Here is a 14,537-nt window from a genome sequence, read left to right as displayed (position 1 = left end):
TGGTTTTGAAAAGGGAGTGGGCGGATTGCGGCAGCTGGGATTATCCCGTCTGCCCAATTGCAACAGGCGATCTCCCGAGAGCGGATGAACTCTCACAAAACACTCAACCATTCGAACAGCAACTCCCAACAACTGCAAACCACTGCTCCGTCATGAAAGAGAGGCAAAAACGCCAATCTAGCGGCAAGACACTGGACAAGACTGAGTGCCGAGGAATTTGGGAAAGAAGGAGCAGCCCCAAGACATCCAGCATTGCCTTTTCAATAAAACCCAGGGCACCCGCGGCGATTGGCGAAGAACTCGACTATGATCATCTTTCTATCCCGCAGTGTGCTCCTCTCAGTTTATTACCCGCAGATGTTCCTTATACTCACCAGCGGAAGCTACCTGTAAGTCAGAACAAACATTTAAAAATATATATAAACATCCTCGCAAAGCTTGAAGGCAATTTGCGCCGTAACTTTGCCGCGCCGTCTGTGTATTCTGATACTTGCAAGAGAAAGAGCGCCTGGCTTTTTTTCTCTCCCTCCCCTCTGTGTTTCCTTGTGATCATTAGACGCTGGGGTCATCATACCTTAGCGCGTTTCTCTCTCCTGCTCTTTGGTCGTTTTTACAGGAGCTGACACTCGCCGACTCACGCCGCACAGTTAGTCAGCCTCAAATTTCCCCTCCCCTGAAATGTTTCAATATAATCTGTCAAATCTGGCGTTCACTTTCCGCCAGAATAGGGAGGAAAGGAGAAAAGCACATTGCGCTCGTTATCAGGGGAGGGTTTCGCTCAGCCTTGCTAGGTAGGGCAAAGTGCGTGTCGCTTGGCTCCCGCTGATACTAATTCCTCTCGTCCTCCCCTGCGTTTGAAATCCCATTCCGAATTTCATCGGTTTAAAATTAATCCGCAGGTACACATTCTCTCCCTCTCCCCCCCCCCCCCCCCCCCCCCCCCCGACCGCCTAATCTTACATTATTGTGTCGGGGGGGGGGGGGGGGGGGGGGGGGGTGCTCCTGAGAATCTGTGGTAGGTTATTCTTCTCACTGAGGGGAGGGGAGGGGAGGGGGGGAAGGACAGAAGTTTGGCGAGTGGGGGAGAGAATGGATATCTCTCCTCTGTAGAACGTGTTCCTCGTTTAAACCGCTTGGCCTTGCACTTCCGTGTTTAAACCGGGCAAGGATCGCACCATGCAGACCGACTGGCGTCCAGTCGCCCAGTTCAAGGTGGCCACTTCTGGCCATTGAGTGGACGCCTGCCAACCCAACCAACGTTGTTAGTTTGGAAAGACTCGCGCAAATGCGATTTCTTGCCGAGGGAGCCCAGCAGTCGCTCCCCGGACCCGGCCACCGGTTTGATTTGCTTTTGTTGTTGTGTTTCAGAGCGCTGTCCTCAGTTGTCGCCTTGGGAGCGAATATCATTTGCAACAAGATCCCCGGACTGGCGCCCCGGCAGCGGGCCATCTGTCAGAGCCGCCCGGATGCCATCATCGTGATCGGCGAAGGGGCACAGATGGGTATCAACGAGTGCCAATATCAGTTCAGGTACGGCCGCTGGAATTGCTCGGCCCTCGGGGAGAAAACCGTCTTCGGACAGGAGCTACGAGTGGGTGAGTAACACAGGTCCAAGCGACCCCTGTATGGTGATGTTAACTCACCAGAGCTCAAAGCAATGGGGGGCAATGGGCGAAAGGGGGGGGGGGGGGGGCAGGGGTAGATATCCAGTCAAACTGCTGCTGCCACCTTGCAGGGAGCAGGTGTTTTTCCACACACTCCCCCCGCACTATTTTAACACAGTGACTATTTTAATGCCCCTGTCCCACTTAGGAAACCTGAACGGAAACCTCTGGAGACTTTGCGCCCCACCCAAGGTTTCCGTGCGGCTCCCGGAGGTTGCAGGTGGTTGCCGGAGGTTGCAGGTAGTGGAAGCGGGTAGGGAGACTGACAAAAACCTCCGGGAACCGCACGGAAACCTTGGGTGGGGCTCAAAGTCTCCAGAGGTTTCCGTTCAGGTTTCCTAAGTCGGACAGGGGCATAAAACTCTTTTGTTTAAGAAGGAACTGCAGATGCTGGAAAATTCGAGGGTACACAAAAATGCTGGAGAAAGTCAGCGGGTGCAGCAGCATCTATGGTGCGAAGGAAATAGGCAACGTTTCGGGACGAAACGTTGCCTATTTCCTTCGCACCATAGATGCTGCTGCACCCGCTGACTTTCTCCAGCATTTTTGTGTACATTCTAACTCTTTTACTCGGCAGTAGTTGTGAATATTCTGTGTAGCACATGTCTCGTTGTTGCCTCTGCACACTGCGCACTAGAACTTGAATGACCTGCACGCTGTGCTGCTGACAATATCAACGCGAGTATCGCTCCGACCGCCCCTTGAAATCGCAGCACACACCTTCCACAACAAAGGGGACATTGTTTCTGCTCAGGTGCAGCAGGAATTTCTGTCTGACTGGCGGAGGCGATAGATCTGATTGATATTCCCCTGCTTCCTTCCCCCTGCCAGTCCAAAAGGCACAAAAGAATATCGACTATCCGGCGTGCCTGACGTGAACCCAGTGCATGTAACTGTTGCTAAACCAAGTTCAAAGGATAGGTGCGGACAGATGACTTGGTAATAATGCTCGCTGCTAGAGTCTGCCCGGCTACTTGCGGTGCGCTGACTATTGCCGTTCATAAACTAGAAAGCACCTGCCCGAGGGATTCATCGTACCTGAATGTACATCAGCACTGCACCGGATTACGCAACGCGGGTTTCTGCGTGTATTTTTTTTTCAATGCGGTCTCGGTAATCGCCCTACACACGAGAAAAAATACAATTGTCTATTATTCTTGCATAGCATGTGTGCGTCATTGGCTGAGCCAGTACTCCGCTGCCCATCCCTGCCTGCCTGTCTGCCCTTGAGAAGTTGTCGGCGAGCAGCCCTTCCTGAACCGTTCCAGCAGTACAACGGCGACGTTGGTAGACAATAGACAATAGGTGCAGGAGTAGGCCATTCGGCCCTTCGAGCATAGAAACATAGAAAATAGGTGCAGGAGTAGGCCATTCGGCCCTTCGAGCCTGCACCGCCATGCAATATGATCATCCAACTCAGTATCCTGTACCTGTCTTCTTTCCATACCCCCTGATACCTTTAGCCACAAGGGCCACATCTAACTCCCTCTTAAATATAGCCAATGAACTGGCCTCAACTACCTTCTGTGGCAGAGAATTCCAGAGATTCACCACTCTCTGTGTGAAAAATGTTTTTCTCATCTAAAAGATTTCCCCTTTATCCTTAAACTGTGACCCCTTGTTCTGGACTTCCCCAACATCGGGAACAATCTTCCTGCATCTAGCCTGTCCAACCCCTTAGAATTTTGTAAGTTTCTATAAGATCCCCCCCCTCAATCTTCTAAATTCTAGCGAGTACAAGCCGAGCAGCTCCAGGATTCTCATTCAGCCGCTGTCTGAAGGGCAAGGTGTCTGGGTGGTGCTCACTTGTTGAACAACATAGCAGCTTATAGCCCTGCTGGCTCTAACCCTGGCCTTGTGATTGTCACCTGTACCTGGGCACTGCACAGTGGAAAGCTTTGCTATCCAAACAGATCGGATTGTATCCGATATATATGCAATACACAGATACAATCAGGTCAAACTCCAAAAACAAAAGGTAGAACAAAGGAGAAGACACGGAGTGCAGAATAAAGTTCTCAGCATTGTGGCACATCAGTTCCAGAGACAAAGATAGACACAAAAAGCTGGAGTAACTCAGTGGGACAGGCAGCATCTCTGGAGAGAAGGAATGGGTGACGTTTCGGATCGAGACCCTTCTTCAGAAGTTCAGTTCCAGAGACAAAATCCAAAGTCCGTAATGGGTTAGATAGAGGTGAATCAGACAAATGTACCCCATTTTCAAAAGCCTAATAACAGAGGGGAAGAAGCGGTTCCCGAATTTGGCCTGCTTTCAAACTTGCAGCACACAGCATGGAAACAGGCCCTCCGGCCCAACTTGCCCACATTGACCAAGATGCCCTATCTACACTGGGCCCACCTACCTGTGTTTGGCCCAAATTACTTCCAAACCTTTCCTATCCATTTACCTGTTCAAATGTCTTTTAAATGTAATAGCACCTGCCTCAACTACCTCCTCGTTTCATATACCCGCCACCCTCTGTGTGGAAAGAGTTCCCCCTCAAGTACCAGTTACACTCCCCAGGGGTCTGCCAGTCACTGTGAATGGTCCAAGCTTCTGTACCTCTTGCTGTTGGGAGCAGGGGTGGAAATAGTCTCCGATTTTCGATGGTAAAGGTTGTGGATTTGGAGGCTGCCGTTGAAGAAGGTTTGCCAAGTTGTGTTGCATCATGCGGAGAATATACACTGGTGGAGCTCAACACCATGGATGGGAGGGAACTAAGCAGCTACTGTGTATGGGGCAGCATCATGCTTCTTCTCAGTTGTTTCAGCTGTAATTATCCAGGGCAGTGGATGGTAGACCATTACTCTCCAGCCTTGACCCATTAGATAGTTTCAGGGAGTTGGTGGGTGAGTTACTTGTTTTAGCCTTTGGCCTGCTGTTGTTGCCTGTTATTGCAATACTTAGCATTGTTTCTATATATATAACACACTTTTTCTATCTGGTTATTCTAATTACATTCCTGCCACGAGTGATCCTTCCCATCCACCTCCCCTGGATGTAAGCCATGAAGAATCTTTTACAAATTGGTTCATTTTCTTTACCTGGAGCCAACACTTGAAAAATCACAGACTGCATGTTGTCCAGGCATGCTGCACATGTGGTGGTACAGTGACTCAACTGGTAGAGCTGCTTCCTCACAGCGCCAGAGAGCCAGGTTCGATCCTGACCTCGGGTGCTGTCTCTGTGGAGTTCTCAAGCAGAAGTAAGTCTTGGACTTGCGCACATGTGTTGCAAGTCTATGATTTGCAAGCATCTTCCATGGGCTAAATCTATCACCATTCTCGTTTACTGGACTCTCAATGGAGTCCAACATCAAGGTCCAGTCTTGTTGGGATTCTCATGCAATGTATTGAAGAATCACCATTTAGTTCCAGCTGCAGATTAAATATGGCAGAGGATTTGAAACACTGTCGGATTCAATGGGGATTCCAGGCCTGTAAATTATGAGCCAAAGTGTAAATTATGTTTAGATATATTTGCTGTTGTTTCACATTTTTAATTAAATATTGTAACAAGTTTTGAAAAAGTAAAATCAAATTTACTTCAAATTTTAAAGTTTGAGTTTAGTTTATTATCTCGTGTAACGGGGTACAGTGAAAAGATTTTGTTGTCTGCTAACCAGTCAGCGGAAAGACAATACATGATTACAAACGAGCCATCCACAGTGTACAGATACATGAAGGGAATACCGTGAATGAAGTTTTGTGATAAAGCAAGTAAAGTCCGATCAATGATAGTCCAAGGGTCTCCAGTGACATAGATCGTAGCTCGGGACTGCTCTCTAGTTGTTGGTAGGATGTTTAAGTTGCCTGATAACAGCTGGGAAGAAACTGTCCCTTAATCTGCATTTGCACACTTCTATACCTTTTGCCCGATGGAAGAGGGAGTGGCCAGGGTGCGACTTGCCCTTGATCTTCAACCGACTAGTTCTTAAATGTCTCAAAATGTCAGAGATATAAAACACTCTTAAGTTTAATGGCAACTTTGAGAGAAGGTATTCAGTTACACTTGGGGGTTGGATCAGCACACAACACTGCACGGACCTCATGGCCATCTCAGTATTGCGGGAAGACAGTAAGGAAGGACCTGTACACGTGGCCCAGATAAGTGCAGGAGTGTTAATTCTGCTTGGTGAGGTGGATCCAACAGATGTTGGACCAATCACTATTTTTTAACACAAATTACCAGTTTTTTGGGGATATCTTTTGAAGTTTTAATTGAATTATGCTCTTGGAAGCTCGGACTATCTTTGATCGGACTTTACTGGCTTTATCGTGCACTAAACGTTATTCCCTTCATGTATCTGTACACTGTGGATGGATCGGTTGTAGACATGTATTGGTTTTCCGCTGACTGGTTAGCACGCATGAAAAGCTTTTCACTGTACCTCGGTACACGTGACAAAAAACTAAACTCAAACTCAACTCAAAGAATGTAATTATTAAAATATTGATAAACTAGAATAACTGGCATATTCCACACTAATTTTGGACTGAGTGAGAGATGGAAGATGATTTGCTTCCTCTTCGGATTTGTGATGACTGTCCTGTTTGGTTAATGCCTTGTTGTTACTGTATCCATTATTTCCTTGGTTACTTTGAAGGTTGAACAATGGCAACATGAAGATGATTAAGGTCTGAGAAGATGAATAATTGACATTCTCTGTCAATGTGTGTCCTCCAAATCTACGTCCTCATGAAATGTCTTCCCTTTTGGGCACTGTCTGTTACCAAAGACCCCTAACGTCAGCTGCATTAAAATTCCAGCAACAGGCAGATTGGGAACCTGTTGCTTGTTGTTTCCTACTTCCATTTCACAATAAGCAGCTCTGACTCATGCCAGCAGAGAGAACTGACGGATTAAATCTGTGTTTGCTATGTCTGCAGAACATGGCTTTCGGATGCGTAACCATTTGCAAACATTGTATGACAAAATTCAGAATAAAAGTGAGGTATCCGATACTACTTATTAGGCAACCCGATAGAAAATGACTGTTCCAAATAATGGATTAGTCGGGCTCAATGGTTTTGAATCATAAGATGTGTTAATCATTGAGAAATATTTGCTTAATGTCTTTAAAAGGAACAGATGTGTAATAAAACCAGACAACAGCTTACATTTCAGTATTTGCTGCAATGGTACCTCCTGCAATCAATTTAAAATTATTGCTACCTACTGAACATTGTTACAGAATTACTTTTTCAAAACTTTCTACTAATTTTCTTGAATAGAAATGTATTGGTGTCAGGACAAGACAGACATGCTGTACAAATGTTTGCTTATTACCTTTTCAAAGGTAAATAGTTGACATGTTTCACTGAGCCAGCACCTCGGCTCTGGGAACATCCCAGTGACAGGATGGGAAGTGTAAGAATGTATTGGTGTCAGGACAAGACAGATTGTCACCTGCACTGGAATTAAAAGCTTATCTTTGTATGTTAGCCAATTAAATCAGATAATACTCTACATAAATACAACCAAGCCGTACACAAATACAACAGGTAGAACAAAGGGAAAAGAACAAGAGCGCAGAATATAGTTTTCACCATTGTCGCATTTCAGTCCCAGAGAAAATATCCAATGTGTGCAATGATGTAGGTTGGAAGATCGAGATTATACCCTAGCGTATGGGAGGACTGTTTATATATGTCTGATAGCAGAGGGGAAGAAACTGTTCCTGAGTCTGGTGGTACGTGCTTTCAAGCTTTTGTATCTTTTGCCCAATGGGAATGGGGAGAAGAAGGAATGACCGGGTGATTATATTGGCTGCTTACCTGAGGCAACGTAAGGTATAAATGGAGTGAATGATGGGGAGTCTGGTCTGTATGTTAGCTTTGTACGTTTGCACACACAAAACAAATCTGACATGCACACTGTATACTTTGAGATAGTTTTGTTGGGATGTGACGCTAAACTTTGACCCATTTGCTCTATCATGTGGGCTCCCGCGACTTGTTTTTGAAAGTCAGGGAATTATTGTCATTAGTCAAAGCAATATGTAGCTTGCAAAGAGATTATGGATAGAAAATATCTGATAATTATCAAATTTGTGGCAGCTTGTTTGAGACACCATATATTTGGTCTGAAGAAGCGTTCCAACCTGAAACATCGCTTATCCATAGGCTCCACAAAGGCTATCTCTGCCATTGAGATACTCCAGCACTTTGTGTTTTGTTCCAGATTGCAGCACCTTCAGTTCCTTTCACCCCCCTATCATTGGATGTCATTTCCTGAATTTCCCTCAGTATTGATTTTTAATTCTTTTTTAATTAAACAAATATTGACCATGTGGAAATTAACATGTAAATTCCTGAGTATTGTATTTTGCTTTAATTATGTCAGAGATCATACTTGTACTACTTCTTCGTCTTATCGAGTCCACACACAAGATTAGAAGTTGTTCAGCCAGAGCTGAACACACTTCTCGGCATCTGCACAATGGTGTCTCTCTTGTCGCTTCTTGTGCTTCTTGTGCATGGTGCTGGAAAGATTGGTGGAAACAGGGCCGTGACCTGAACGCGCTTTCATTGACCACACTTGTACTACTGAGATGGAAGGAATTAAGAGGAACCTGAGGGGCATCTTTTACACACAGGGGATGTGGCCTCATCAATGCCTTGATCTCAACACCCTACCACTGCACCACCTTGCCACCCGGTTATTTGAGCAGCATTGCTGTACCATATTCTATCATTGTTAGCGGATTGGTTGCTTAGAATTTATATTGCATCTTTTGCCTTGCCTTCTAGCCATTGGTCAGTAGTTGTTCAGAAGCAGGTTAAACCAATCCAGCAATTCCACTGTACTAACCAAAACCCAGGTGGATCCCTCAAGGCTTTTAAATGTCCATACCAACTTAGTGCTTTTGATCATTAGCACTTAGTAAATTGAACTACTTGGTAGCCACTAGCTATATCTAATAGTTAAAGAACATGCTTTAACTCATGGGCTGAAGATGCATGAGATAACACAATTCTAGCAACACTACAGAAGGAAATATACAAACTTGGTAATATAAAACAAACATAAGGTCTTCATGGGATTGCTATAGTTAAGTAGATGGAACGTATTATTCTGCCGCAATGTGTTTAACCTCTTCAGCACCTTCAAAGCCACAAGGTCTAGTTTCTGTAATTATGCAGTATCAAGGATCATTTTGATGCCAATTAAACGTATTAGATGGCCTTTTGGCTCCCAGTGAATGGAGATCAACTTAAATTTGCTTTTTCCCCCCACTATAAACACATGTATCTTTTGAAAGACATTCTCTTTATAAGTGTTTTTATCAAGGCGTAAAATTCATCTGGTAAACAATTTAGTGATGTTTCAGAGTCTTATTTAATCTATCAGTGCCAGGGATCAAATACTTTAAGTAATCAATATGACAAGATGACAAGTGCTTTTGTTTAGTGACAAAAAATACTTATCAGGCATTAAACCTAAAACTTAAACACCTTTGAAGTATACAATTGATCCACAAACCTTTGGTAACAAACATTTGCAGAAGCACCGGTCTTTTTCACTCCTGCCATTTTGGCACAAAACCCTGCTGTAACAAGGGGATGACCAGCATAACTGCTACAATAAACTGTGCAGCACTGTATGTAACCTCTGTGAAATGTCAAACAAAACCATTAAAAAGAATACAGAAGTCATAGAAACATAGAAATTAGGTGCAGGAGTAGGCCATTCGGCCCTTCGAGCCTGCACCGCCATTCAATATGATCATGGCTGATCATCCAACTCAGTATCCCATACCTGCCTTCTCTCCATACCCTCTGATCCCCTTAGCCACAAGGGCCACATCTAACTCCCTCTTAAATATAGCCAATGAACTGGCCTCGACTACCCTCTGTGGCAGAGAGTTCCAGAGATTCACCACTCTGTGTGTGAAAAAAGTTCTTCTCATCTCGGTTTTAAAGGATTTCCCCCTTATCCTTAAGCTGTGACCCCTTGTCCTGGACTTCCCCAACATCGGGAGCAATCTTCCTGCATCTAGCCTGTCCAACCCCTTAAGAATTTTGTAAGTTTCTATAAGATCCCCTCTCAATCTCCTAAATTCTAGAGAGTATAAACCAAGTCTATCCAGTCCTTATAAATCCATTAAGTACAACAAATACATTCAATTGAAATGCTAATTGTTCCTTCAACTATTTTCAACATTTTCTGCTTTTGTCTTTATTTCAGATTAATTATATTTTGCCTCTGCATTAAATAACAATTTTGCTTTTTTCATTTATAGTTTTTTTTAATTCATTTCAATGCAGAATTCAATTGAGTTGGCTATATGATGTTGCACTGTATACCACGCTACAATTCTGTACAAAACTGTATAACATCAAGAATTGTTACTGCATGAAGTACTGTGATGTCTAACCTAATGCCTGATGCTCAGAATCAAACAATTTTAGCTAAAGCCTTGGAACATCACAATAATAGTGTTTAAGAAAGAACTGCAGATGCTGGAAAAACCAAAGGTAGACAAAATTGCTGGAGAAACTCAGCGGGTGTGGCAGTATAGATGCTGCCTCACCTGCTGAGTTTCTCCAGCATTTTTGTCTACCTTTAATAATAGTGTGTGTCATCTGAGTATGGAATTTTAGAACATTGCTCCTGTTGCTCTGAGGCTGAGCAGAACCTGAGTTGCATAAATGACAAAATAAAGAAGATGTCAAGGAGAAACCTGACTACACTGCGGTGTAACAATCCGTGACTCAAGATTTTAAAAGGTGAGGAAATTCATCATAAAGTGTATATTGTTATGATACACGTCCATCACCGATTTTCCAGCATCCTTGGGTCCAGAGTCGAGCTGGATTATCTGTTTTTCCGGACTAACAGATCAATAATGTTAATTTTCAATGCAAATTTGTAATGCACATAAAGCAAAGTAAGATTTTGGTATATTGTAACAGAATTTAAGCATTTCAGTTTAGTATTTAGAGCTACAACATGGAGACAGGGCCTTTGGGACACTGATTGGCGCCGAGCATTGATCACCCGTTCACACTAGTTCTATGATATCCGACTTTCACATCCACTCTGCACACATTAGGGACAATTTTACAGAGGCCAATTCATGTACGATTCTATCGTATCTATCGTACCAACCCCCCACATCGTTAGAGCACCATGAGGAAACCCATGTTGTCACAGGGAGAACGTGCAAATTCCACACAGACGGCAGCCGAGGTCAGGATCGAACCTGGGTCTCTGCCGCTGTGAGGCAGCAGCTCTACCAGCTGCGCACTGTGCCACCCTAAACTATAGTAGCTTATTATTTTGTTACTAAAATATGACTGAAGTACCATCTTAGTACTATACTAAATAGTATGACACTGCGTGGAACGGCAATGCTCCCTAACATGTTACAAGTAGTTAAGAATTGGACCGGCAGGATAAAAAATATAAAGGACTCTGGTCATTCTCCAGACCATCCTGCCTAATGATAAATTAACATATATCATGCTACTGCAAAACACAAAGTGCTGGAGGAACTCAGCAGATCAGGCAGCATCTGCAGAGGGAACAGGTGACATTTTGGGTCGGGACCTTTCCTCAGAACTAAAATGTCTGCAGTTCATTCCCTCCACAGTTGCTGCCCGAGTCGCTGAATTACTCCAGCACTTTGTGTTTTCCTTAAAATTCCAGCATCTGCAGTTCCTTGCAGTCTCCATATACTGGTTTGGGTTAGAGTTACTTTTTGTGTTCAGCCTCGTGATTCTGCATTACCATGGGTGGAGTTAGGTTGCAGCTGATGTTTTGTCTGTGTTTTTAGATTAGGTCGTGAATGATTTGCATTCAACGAGTTTCTTTCATAACAGAACTGCATAGAATGTTTCTATCAATTCTCAGAACAGCTTAGCAAAAGATGGTTTACAAATTATCGTGTTACGTACGGTAGTCTTCAACCTGAGAATTTACTCGGTGTATAAGTTGCAATTTATCATTACCCTGGCACAAAAATAACAAGGGCAAACATTGGGAGCCAATGTCTTTCAGCAAGCAGGAGGAGCTACGATGGAACAGAACCTGTTGTGAGTTATGATACCAGCATGTTGCATGCACGCGAGTTCATGGAAATAAAAGATCAACTAGATGTGCATTTTGTAGTCAAACAGAAAATAACAAAGGCATGGCTAAAGGTTTCAGCACTTGAACCAAGGCAGGGATAGTGGTAGGTGATGCTGCAGAGAGGAAAGAGACAGCCATTTTGATGGCAGGTTAATAGTTATAGTCTTACAGCATGGAAACAGGCCCTTCATCCCAACTTGTCCATGCTGACCAAGATGCCCCATCTACGCTTGTCCCACCTGCCCATCTTTGGCTCATATCTCTCTGAACCTTTCCTATCCGTACACTGTCTAAGTGTCTTTTAAATGTTATTATAGTACCTGCCACTCATACCTACGCAGTCAACTTGCTCCATATGCTCCCCACCCTCGGTATGAAAATGTTACCCCTCAGGTTCCTATTGAATCTTTCCCCTCTCAACTGAAAATTATGGGAAAACCTGGTTTTTGATTCCACAACTCTGGGTTAAAGACTCTTGTGCATTCAATCTGTCTATTCTCTTCAAGATGTATACACCTCTATAAGATCACCCTAGCCTGCCCAACCTCTCCCTATAGCTCAGGAACTTGAGTCCTGGCAACAACCTCGTTAATCTTCTCTGCACTCTTTCCAGCTTGGGTAATGTTGTTGGAAGTTCATCTTAGGGCAAATAATGATACCAAGGTGAAAGTAAGTCTCAGTTCAGACTGTTACTGGGCAGAAGGATGGAGTTAGTGGTGAAGGAACAGTATGGAGGAGAGAGTGGGAGAGTGCAGGCCAAGATCAGCTCCTGTGTTATCAAATTACATCGCAGTCTCAATGGAAGACTGGCCTATCCCTGGTTGTGTTTCCTATGTTCTTCTTTATGCCTGGGATCAAAATCAATGGCTTTCGTTTCCCAGTGTTTGATTGCCTTTGGTTCAGCTTCCTCTTTTAAGTTGTATCTATATCACACCTAATATTGATCTTCTTAGTGAACAGCTTCCCAGGCTTGTTGGAGTCTATGCTTTAGAGGAAGAGGATTTTTACGACAGTGCTGAACTTGTGTTAAATACTTACAACTCCTGTTTGTTGGATTTTTTTCAATCAAATACCTGCTCAAATTCCTGGGATGGGTGATTGTCCATTTGTGTTAACAGACTGGGCCTACATTCACACGAGTGTTGAACAATGCGAGGCAAACTCATTGAACCACACGCAAAGAAAACGTTTTTTTACAGAGCTTGACCGGGTCGATGTAGCGAGGATGTAGGGAGTTTCCCCAGTCTAGGGTGCCCAGACGTAGGGAACCTGCTCTCCAGATAGGGGCTAGCCATTCCAAACTCACATTGCCCAGTCCATCACGGGTACTGGCATTCCCACCATCGATGGGATCTATAGGAGACCCTTCCTCAAAAAGGCAGCCAGCATCATCAGAGACCCCTACCACCCTGACTACACTCTCATTTCGCTCTTACTGTCGAGAGGAAGGCAGCGAAGCCTGAAAACCGTGACCACCCAGTTCAAGAACAGCTTCTTCCCAACACCATCAGGCTCTTGAACACTACACAACACCAACCTCAATTATTAACTTCTGTAGACTGTCTCTGGTTGCACTAAGGACTTTGGGTTTTGCATTAGTATTAAGATTTAAAAAATAATTTGTGATTATTATTTGTGTGTCTGTGCTGTGAAGCTGCGACAAGTAAGAATGTCATTGTTCCTGTCTTGGTACATATGACAATTAAACACTCTTGACCTTGACTCTTGACTTCACTCCGAGGGTCATGAATCTCATGAGTGCTCGAAACAAGAGAGCTGTCTATATATTCTGTAGCTGGGTCTATACAAGGTGGGGAGTTTGGTTATTAAAGGAATGAAGGGATGTGAGATAAGTATAGGTGGTTGGTGTTGAGGTAAAAGATCAAACACAAATAGCAGTTAGTCTGAGGGTTTGAATGGCCTAACGCAAAAAAAGATTTAATTATGGCAGACTGTGGTAAAGGCATCTGTCATTATATTGGATTGCCTATTGTGTGAGTGAAGGATAGCACTTCATGGTGGGTTAACAGGGGTGAACTGGATAACAATTGCCCTGCAGTTTAATTTGCAGAGCAATTGCCCCCCCCCCCCCCTCCCCCCACCCCCCAACTAATGCATCAACAGCATTTTAAAGTCTTAGACACCATGTTAATGCTGTAGCTCAGAAACTGACGTCTGTGCAAAGTTTTATCCCAGCACCAGTGAAAGAAATGCAACATTAAAATCAGAACTCTGGTTTAGGACATGTTTCCTGATTTATTCAACACCCTAGCCCATACAGTTTCTAGATTAAGAAGTATTCTGTCAGTAAAGAGCAGAACACAAAGAGAATTCCTGTTCCTTAACCTCATTAGTGGTTCAAAGTTACAGATTAACAGGAGTTGAACAATATATATTTTTAACATTTTGCATGCAAGATCATTGCATTCTATCTTCCCATTGTTCAGGGTTTAGTTTTACCAGCATTACTAGAATTAATTAGAAATTCCCCCAATTATTAAGTATAAAGAAACATTGTTCAATATACAAGGAAATCACATTTATATGTGAAGTTAACAACTTGACTAGCATCATCAAAAGAAAGTTGATATATTCAGCCAAACACATAGTGACTGGTCACCAAAGCAGATTTTACAGAATGCCTTAAAAGAGAGAAAACTGGGGGTGAAGTGTAACATTATGAAGGGAATTTTGAGAGTTTAGGGTCGAAGGGGGTGAGTTCATGGTCTGTTGAGAAGTTAAATCGAGATGTGTAATGAAAAATCATAGATATCTTGTAGATTTGTAAGGCTGGA

At 43.7% G+C, this 14,537-nt stretch overlaps 1 protein-coding gene across 4 annotated transcripts in view; it reads left to right on the top strand.

Annotated features, from left to right (window-relative positions):
* wnt7b (Wnt family member 7B) overlaps nucleotides 1–14,537 on the top strand; it is an 86,552-nt gene that overhangs the window by 20,265 nt on the left and 51,750 nt on the right. For 3 of the 4 annotated variants that reach the window (XM_033037550.1, XM_033037553.1, XM_033037551.1), the window contains exon 2: nucleotides 1,369–1,595. In XM_033037550.1, the coding sequence (XP_032893441.1) occupies nucleotides 1,369–1,595 (227 nt within the window). Of the gene's footprint in view, nucleotides 1–107; nucleotides 390–1,368; nucleotides 1,596–14,537 lie in introns of those variants that run through there. The other variant, XM_033037552.1, reaches the window with a different exon arrangement.

Source organism: Amblyraja radiata, chromosome 19 (genome assembly GCF_010909765.2).
Source record: "Amblyraja radiata isolate CabotCenter1 chromosome 19, sAmbRad1.1.pri, whole genome shotgun sequence".
NCBI lineage: Eukaryota > Metazoa > Chordata > Chondrichthyes > Rajiformes > Rajidae > Amblyraja > Amblyraja radiata.
This window is presented reverse-complemented; position numbering and strand designations above follow the sequence as displayed.